The sequence below is a fragment of the Melospiza georgiana genome, chromosome 3, assembly GCF_028018845.1.
Source record: "Melospiza georgiana isolate bMelGeo1 chromosome 3, bMelGeo1.pri, whole genome shotgun sequence".
In the NCBI taxonomy this organism is placed as follows: domain Eukaryota; kingdom Metazoa; phylum Chordata; class Aves; order Passeriformes; family Passerellidae; genus Melospiza; species Melospiza georgiana.
Genome location: NC_080432.1, coordinates 93,492,599 through 93,501,661, shown reverse-complemented (window position 1 = coordinate 93,501,661; position 9,063 = coordinate 93,492,599). Strand labels below are relative to the sequence as shown.

General features: G+C 42.7%; 1 protein-coding gene across 1 annotated transcript; it reads right to left on the bottom strand.

Moving 5' to 3' along the window:
* Positions 1-1,039: 1,039 nt before the first annotated feature.
* CMPK2 (cytidine/uridine monophosphate kinase 2) lies at positions 1,040-7,972 on the bottom strand. The gene is made up of 4 exons (XM_058019941.1): positions 7,804-7,972; positions 6,789-6,990; positions 5,395-5,628; positions 1,040-2,369 (listed from the first exon to the last, which is right to left on the bottom strand). Exons 1-4 carry the CDS (start codon positions 7,970-7,972, stop codon positions 2,249-2,251), a joined length of 726 nt encoding a protein of 241 aa, XP_057875924.1. The 3' UTR covers positions 1,040-2,248.
* Between the last annotated feature and the right edge of the window lie 1,091 nt (positions 7,973-9,063).

The window sequence follows — 9,063 nt, the reverse complement described above, 5'->3', positions numbered from 1 at the left end:
GGCTGTTCAGCTTGGAGAAGGGAATGCTTTGGGGAGACCTTAAAACAGCCCTCCAGTACCTAAGAGGGGAGATTTAGATTAGATAATTGGAATAAATTCTTTACTGTGAGACTGTTGAGGCACTGAAACAGGTTGCCCAGAGAAGCTGAGGATGCCTCATCCCTGGATGTGTTCAAGTCCAGATTTAATGGGCCCCTGAGAAACCTGATCTAGTAGGTGATATCCCAGCCTGCAGCAGGGGGTTTAGAAATAGATGATCCTTAAGGTCCTTTCTAACCTAAGCAATTTTTTTTTTTTGTTCTGTGATTTGTCCTAAATGTAAATAAAGTCTTTTTAGACACTGTGGACAAAAATCTCCAGAAATGCCACAGAAATGGGAAGCACGGGAGTGGGTCTACACATTAACATCCTGCATGTGGCACAGAGCTACTTGCAGACCTTTAATTCTAACAAAGAGAAAGGGAATGTTTGTTTTGTCTACCTTGCTTTGCTATTCTCCTAGTCTGCATCAGTAGATTTGGGTTATAGAAAAATTTAGACTATGAATATATTCTGCATGTGTGCAATTGATAATATCTGATGTGAATTTTTGCAGATATATAGATATATACAATTATTGCACCACTTCAAATATGAACCTAAACTTCTAAGAACCCAGCATCAAAACCCAGAAAGTCTGGCTTCATGTGCAAGTGTACGTAAGGACAAAGGGCAAGTGGAGTTTCTCAGGATGAGTGATCTTTTACCTGCACAAGCTAAGGCTACACAATATTTAGGACAGGCACATATTTGCACCCTGATCATTCATATGCAGTAGTGTCTTTAATATAAGAATTTCCTCTATCCAGGACTGAGTACCTGAATACTTTATAATTTCTAAAATAATTGGAGCATCTACAAGTATGCATTTTCAGTCTGCATGTATGGCAAATCCAAAGGCTGCTGAAATACAAATAACATACAAAACAAAACAGCATCCATTTCCAGAATTTATAAATTTATAGAATGTATAACTTATATAATATATTAATAGCATACTCAAAACCATTAAACAGTGCATGAATAAAATGTATTTTTTAGAAGTTTTTCTTTCTATCACCTTGTATATACAGACTGGACACAGGAACTACAGTATTGAGTATATTATTATTTAGAAGACAGATTCATTGATAATTGCACTCACTTAAAACAGGAAAGTAAGTAAAAGTGTTTTAAATCAAATTTACATTTTAAGATGTTTTTTTTCTGGAACTGCAGCTTTATTTCTGACCTCACAAAAGCTTATCCATATGTTTAGTTTTACACTTAGGAGTTCAACTAATGTGCATAAAAATAAGCTTTTGCAGACCTGAAGTCTCTGCGTTCACATTCAACCTGTTTGAACACCCACATAAGAAAGAAAAGATGAACTCAAAAGGTGCAATCATTCCCACTGCTCAGAATCTCTGAGGTTTTTCATTTCACATTCTCTCAAAAGAAGATTAGTTCTCATTAACAAATATTAATAGGATAAAGTTTGGTAAAAAATATTATAGTGATTATTTTTAAGTTTTTAGTTTCCGGTTCTCCTCGGGTCTCTGTTTCTCATTTGCTGGCATTGTCTGGGTTCCCTCTGAAAATATTCATATATATAGATATTTCATTTGAATATATAAACAGGCTTGGACTTTATCACTTAGAGCCCTTGGTGTTTACTGGCACTTTTTTACAACACATTTTTTCCACGATGCTCATCATAGCACCAGCTGCACATCCTCTATACCAAAAAAACCCCTCAACACTGGGCACTGGATTTTCTGTTCCTAAATGTTACAATCATTTTATGGTTTTAGTGCTTATGATATTTTAGCCTCTCCTTGGGCATCTAATGCTCCTGATGCAGTGCAGCAAATTTTGGCACACAATGGATTGGGGAATAGGTTCTCCTGGTGAAGAAGATGCAACATGATAGGATCTCAAAATGTCCTGGTGTCAGAAAGCACTCTGAGGCACTTCATGCATGACTGTAGTATGTCCGTTTCTTTACAAAGAATGCTGAATGATGTGAGTACTACTTTTCTGTATTTTGCCTTATACAGAAAAGTAGAGTAGCAACCACAAAACAGATAACCTGCACAGATTACTGTTGACAGAATAAAACCGTGTTCAGTATTTCTGTGAGACAAAACAAATCACTGTACATTTTCAGGTACCAAAACAGTGGGGCAATAAAAAGTATCTTTTAAGTGCTACTACACAAAAGTTGCTTTCAAAAAACACAGTGCTTCTTAATTAGTTGTAGAACAGTCTTGAGAACCTCTTCTTTGGAGGGACTGGCATCAACCTCTTGGCATGCAGGATTCACCATCCTTCTGTATGACTCTTCAACTCTAAAAACAAAACAGAGAAAAATAGAGAAATTAAACTTCAAAATGCAGGGATATGAAATGAAATTAGTCATCAGTCTCAGAAGACAGCGCTTACACTGCAGAGACAGAGGATAGAAAATCTAATATGAAGCTAAGAATGAAATCTCCAGCAAAGAGCAATAAACCATTAGGAACTATTACAATGTAAATCTCAAACCATGCAGTTTCCTCAACATTGATCTCCAGAGCTCCAGCCCTATTAACAAGACATGGCATAAAGTATTTCTTTCTTTACAGCTTGTCACTGGATACATTTTGGTACAGCAGCAGAGTGGACAGTTTTCTTCTAGCACCTGAATTAATTTTCTTCATTTTCTGCTAAGGTATCTCTGAACTATATGGCATTGCATTGTGTAGTTGTGCTCATTTACTGATCTCAGCTTTGACTCACTAGATTACTGAGTTGACATATCATTCAACCCCTTCCTCTGATCAACTAACCAGATGAATAACAGGATAAAGTACAGGATGAAAACCTCCTCACTTAGGCCATAAGCATAATGCAGAACCCTCCCACATTGTGTCTTTGAGGGTGTGAACGGGGATGTGAATATTATTGTCTATGTTCCCATAATGCCATTCAGGACAAAAGTCACAAGACAAATCAAGGAAGATTCTGGATGTTCTCATATTCAAATTGACAAAATGAACAGGTAGAAATAACTAAAAGCTTTCTGACATGAATATGCAGTAACAGGATTAAAATGTAAAAGATGCTTAAATGGCAGTATATTCCCTAGCTAACTCATCCCTCTGCAGGTCCCACTATATGAGCTGGGTGTCCACACAGAGTTTCTGTCAAAATTAGGCAATCACAGAATCATAGAATGTTAAGGGGCTGGAATGGGCCTTAAAATTCATCTAGTCCCAGTCCCCATACCATGGTCAGGGATACTTCCCACCAGACCAGGTCGCTTAAGGCCTTACCCAACCTGACTATGAACACTGACCGAGTTGGGGCATCAACAGCATCTCTGGGCAACCTGTTTCAGTAGCTCACCATCCTCAAAGTTAAAAATTTCTTACTAATAGCTAACCTAAATTTCCCCTCTTTCCATCTGTATCCATTACTCCTTGTGCTGTCACTACAGTTCCTGATGAAAAGTCCCTCTCTGGTTTCCCTGAAGGCCCCTTCAGATACTGGAAGGTTGCTATGAGGTGTCTACTCAACCTTCTCTTTTCCAGGCTGAACAGCCTCCTCTTTCTCAGGCTGTCTTTGTAGAGGAGGTGCTCCAGTTCTCTTATCAATTCTGTGACCCTCCTCTGAGCTTGCCCCAAAAGTTCCATGACCTCCTTATGTTGGGGACACCAAAACTGGACTCGGCACTCCAGGTGAGGTTTCACAAGACCAATGTATAGGAGGAGAATCCCCTCCTTCAACCTGCTGACCATGGTGCACAGATGCAGCCCAGGGCACGGTTGGCATTCTGGGCTGTGAGTGCATGTTGCCAGCTCGTAATGAGTTTTTCATCAACCATCACCCTCAAGTCTTTCTTTGTAGGGCACTCTCAATCACTTCTCCATCCAACATGTAGATGTGCTCGGGATTACCACAACACAGGTGTAGGACATTGTACTTCCTTCCCTTTGTGGAATTTCATGAGGTTAACACAGGCCCACCGCTCAGGCCTGCCCAGGTTCCTCTGAATGGCATCCCTTCCCTCCAGTATGTCCACTGCACCACACACCTTGGTCTTGTCAGCAAAGCTGCTGAGGGTGCACTCACTTCCACTGCCCATGTCACCAAAAAGATGCTGAATAGTATCAGCCCCAGCAGCGACCCCAGGGGACACCACTTGTCATTGGTTCCCATGTGGATAGTAAGCCATTGTGTGCTGCCATCCAGCCAATTCTTCATTCACTGAATGGTCCATTGATCAAATCCATGTCTCTCAAATCTGAAGATGAGGATGTCACGTCAAACACTTTGCATGTTACTGTCACATGTCATGTCACTGTCAAACACTTTGCAGAAGTCCAGGCAGATATCATCATCTGCTCCATTCACCAATGTTGAATTTCTCAGGCAAAGTCTCCCCTTTGTAAAGCCACTTTGGCTTTACAAATTATAACCACTTTTGACTTTACAACATTTTTAAGGTATACCATCACTAGAAATTTATAATCCTAAAGGTAGATTTCAGCCTTGCTTGTAGATATGGAAACCAATGTTCAGGTGTCTCTGTTGAGGTATCTACATGAACACTGAGTATTTGAGTTTCCACCTTAGACAAAGATGATCTAATCAATACATTTGGCAGAGCCTAGACAGCAATTCAGCACACCCTGAAGCAGGATACCTAGGGAGCCATTCAGTTGCTTAAATTAATGTACCTAGTACTGCTTGAGATGCTCTGGACTATCTCATTTAGCTTCCAGTTTCTAGCCCAGGAAGTGTCCACAGGTTCTACATCACATCTCATATCAAAAGGTTTTAGATACTTAAGTTTAGATCACTGAGCTCCAAAGCAGTGGTGAGATAAATCACTTTGAAGGCTCCATTAAAGGTAGTGACAATACTGGTACCTGAAACACTTTGTACAACTAAAGACATCTACAACAGGATGTTTAAATTTTATTCTCTTAATCTGGAGCTCAATTCCAGAATTTCCTGGGGAAATGTGTGTTTCATCTTCTTGCCTCCTAGTCCTGGAACCCTTAAGTCCATTTCCTTCATGACCTCAATAAGAAAGATGCGAGAATAAAAGCAGCAAAGCAAAATAGAAGTATTTTAACTCAAAGATCCTTTACAATGAAATTATACATCTGCATCTTTCAAACACTTTCAGTTAGCAGTGAGAGAATTTACCCTCCCTGACAGCCATGCATTCTTTCAAAAAAAAACCCACCAAAAACCTAACAAAAGTTTATACAAAGGAAATTCTTGTGGAAATTCTTGTCCCAATAACATGGGAGGCACATTTGTTATTGATCCCAGAGGGACCAAGATTGCCTCCAGCCTCTTATTCCCCATTAAAGGAATTACCTTTGGCGAAACAAGCTGTTAGCTTCCAACTCAGCTTCCTCCTTTGTTTTCTCCAGCCCCCGATGCTGAAGTCTCCGGACTCGTTCTTCAGGGTCAACAGTCAGGAGAAGCACAAGATCAGGTTTAAGCAGATCTTCAGGCCACTGATACACCTCATCTTGAGCTGGTGGAAGATCCTGGACTTCCCCACTTGTTTCAGTGGCAATTGCATAGGCAGCTGTGCTGTGCCAGTATCTGTCAGGAAAACACAAAATGGAGGGAGAGAAATTTTAAAGAGAACATTAATTCTTCAGTAATATAGGAGACAGTTGGCATTATAACAAGAAGTCAATAATGATGAGATAGGTGACACCATGGCTTTGAAGGGAAATAACAGTTCTGTGCTATCCATTATTTCTTAACAATGATAATAGTCAGTGCACTATTCAGAGTTAATGTGAACTATTAATTAAAACATTATGTAGAGACTGTTTCAGATACTCCTATCAAAAGAAAGTCTCCTGATATATTGAGACAGGTCAAAGAAGAGTTACAATATATCTCAAAATCCTTTACTCTGAGTCCCCTTTTTTGTGATTCCCATCCTACTTAATGCAATAGATTTGGTAGTGAACATGCAGTCTTCACAAACATGTGAACGAACACAGGCATTACTAATGTTACTAATTTCACTTGCTTTTAATATTGTCCCTACTACAAGGCACTGTGTTTGATAGATTTCAGTGGATTTGAGGCTGGTTGAAAACAGCACTAACATGCAAATAAGGCATGTGTGCATGTGTGTCTGTGTGTGTTTTGTAGCAGGAGGTTACAGTAACACCTACTGAAATAAGCTAGAGGGTTCAATGTACATCTAGACTTTTTTATGAACAGTAATATTGTAAGCTGCCTACACATATAGTGAAAACCAGAAATAACACAAACTCAAAAAAGTAGGAAGTATATCTCTGTGTTTAAATTCACAAAGAGTAAGTTTACCTAACACTCAGTCATTCCAATCCACCCATATGTGAGACACATCTTGGAGACAGCCATGACCAGCAGCCCACAGTCTCCTCTGGTTTGTCACAAAACCCTGGTTTAGCTCAGGATGCACAGCCTGTGCCTTCACTATTCCTAACTGAAGATGTAACAATTTTCATGTTTCCTAAAGCTAGTTAAGAGTATTACACTAATTGAAGTTCCCTATTTTACTCTTATCATAAATGTTACTCTTTAAAAGATATAATATTTATCTGTCTGCAGAGTGCTTCCAAAAAAACACTGAACAAACTACAAAAAAACCCAAAACAAAACCCCTGAAGAAACACAGAGACAATCACTGACTGCTTGCAACACTGCAAGAACAACTGTATGATGGCACTGATATAAGAGGGCTTCTTAAATACACAAACCTGTCTATGATCACAGGTGCCTGAGTGGATGCTTTTGCTATCTCTGAAGCCAGAATGTAGTTGCCGGCAGCATAAAATGCTCTTTTGATGGGTGTTCGCTCGTCATCAAATACAGTCCTCCACTGGCTGATGCAGGGTGGTGGGGACCGCAGCAGGATGCCATTCAGGGTGTCCTTAACAGCCTGGGTCACTGTCGTTTTGCCTGCATTTCATTTACAGAAGGAAACATTAATTATATTATTTACCAGATACACCTGAGTTTAAAAACTGAAAAACGCTCCTGTCTGTTCATGTGGAATACAGGTTCTGACATCTGAATATGTAACCCGAGCATCTTGTCATAAGGTTTCCAGTGGAAAATGATTCTGAGTCTGGTTGCAGGAATTATTACTCCTCTTCCTGATCTCTGGGCCTTCCAGTCCTTCCTTTAGCCAGCTTTCAGTTTTCATTTCCTTAAATGCATTAGGTGCACGGCAATTTCTCTATATATTCATGGCAATTTCCCTATCTATTAATTTATAACATTTTTCCCGGCTGCAATTTATGTGAATGTTGCCATGCTGATCATCCAGTTCCTTCTTTATAGGAGGATTTTCAGTTATCTTTAACTGACAAGTCAGAAAACAAAGTTAGCCAGAAGTAAGTAATATTTCTCTTTTAGACAAACTGCTGGCAGCTCCCCAGACTACCACTAGTTTAATTCATTTATTTGAAAACTCTCCAGTAAAAGTATGTTTCATCATCTGCACAAGAAATTTAATTTTCAATATTCCACTCTGTATTCCTTCATTTGCATAGGTAAGGAATTAAACTACTGAATGTAAATTAGCATACACTAATCTTTTACAAGTAAGAGAAGACAGATTGGCATTTGTAATTATTAATTCCATATCTGTCACAGGTTTCCGAGATTTTTTAAATTTTATTTTAAAGCCTGATGTCTAATAAAAAACATAGCAGTTGCTCCTTTCAACAATTTCTCATCTGTGATTCTTCAACCACACGTTGCTCTTACCTGTGGCATCCAGCCCCTCAAAAACTATGACGGGAAAAGATCCCTTTTTTTGGTGCTCTGGGCATTTCTCCAGCAGGTCGAGTACTGCCTCAGCCTCTGGGATCCGTTCTGCACACTGCAAGGAGCGATCACAGCATGCGTTGGCTCGGAAGGGACCTGTAAAGACCATCTAGTCCAACCCCCATGTAGTGCACTGGATCATCCTGAACTAGATCAGGTCTCTCAGAGCCCTGACCAGCCTCGCCTGGAATGTTTCAAGTGGTGGAACATCCATCACCTCTCCGGGCAACCTATGCCAGTGTTTCACCGCGCTCACCGTAAAAAACTTCTTCCTTACACCTGGTCAGAACCTGCCCTCCCTTCCTTTGAAACGATTATCCCCCGTTCCCGCGGCACCCTCCCGCCCCACGGCTCTGGAGAGCCAAACTCGGGCTGCGCGCCCGCGGCGCTGACCTGGCGCAGGCGCTGGCGGAGGGCGCTGGCGGAGGGCGGCAGGGCGCGCACCGCGGACCGCGGGCCCGGGGAGCCCGGGGCGCAGCGCCCCAGCATCGCCGGGAGCAGCGAGCAGCGAGCCGGGAGCAGCGAACCGGGAGCAGCGAGCAGCGAGCCGGGAGCAGCGAGCAGCGAGCCGGGAGCAGGGAGCAGAGAGCCGGGAGCCGGGAGCAGAGAGCCGGGAGCCGGGAGCCGGGAGCAGCGAGCAGCGAGCCGGGAGCCGGGAGCAGAGAGCCGGGAGCCGGGAGCCGGGAGCAGCGAGCAGCGAGCCGGGAGCAGGGAGCAGAGAGCCGGGAGCAGAGAGCCGGGAGCCGGGAGCCGGGAGCGGCGATCCCGACCAGCGGCACAGCGAAGGGGGCGGGCGGAGGCGGAGGAGGAGCCAGCGGGAAACGAAACTGGCCCGGCCGGCCGGGAAAGCGGCGGTCCGCGGGGAGCGGCTCCTCGGAGCAGGGGGCAGCTCCTCGGAACGCCCTTCTGCCTTCCCCGCCCCGCGTCACTGGCACCGGGTTGAACGGGCCCGCTCCTGCGGGGAACGGGCGGCAGCAATCGCGGGATGTAAGGTCCCAGTGTTTTGCGGAGAAAAGGAGAAACCTCACAACTTTATAAAAGTTGTGAAGCCCGGTATGCCTTTATTACGACGCGCGCCGGACGCAAGCCTCCCCAAAAGGCATGCGTACCCCTGAAGACCTCAGGTCTCCTTTTATCCCCCTTCCAAATGCATATGCATACAGTTTCACAATAGGTTCATACATATTCATTCAGTGTGAC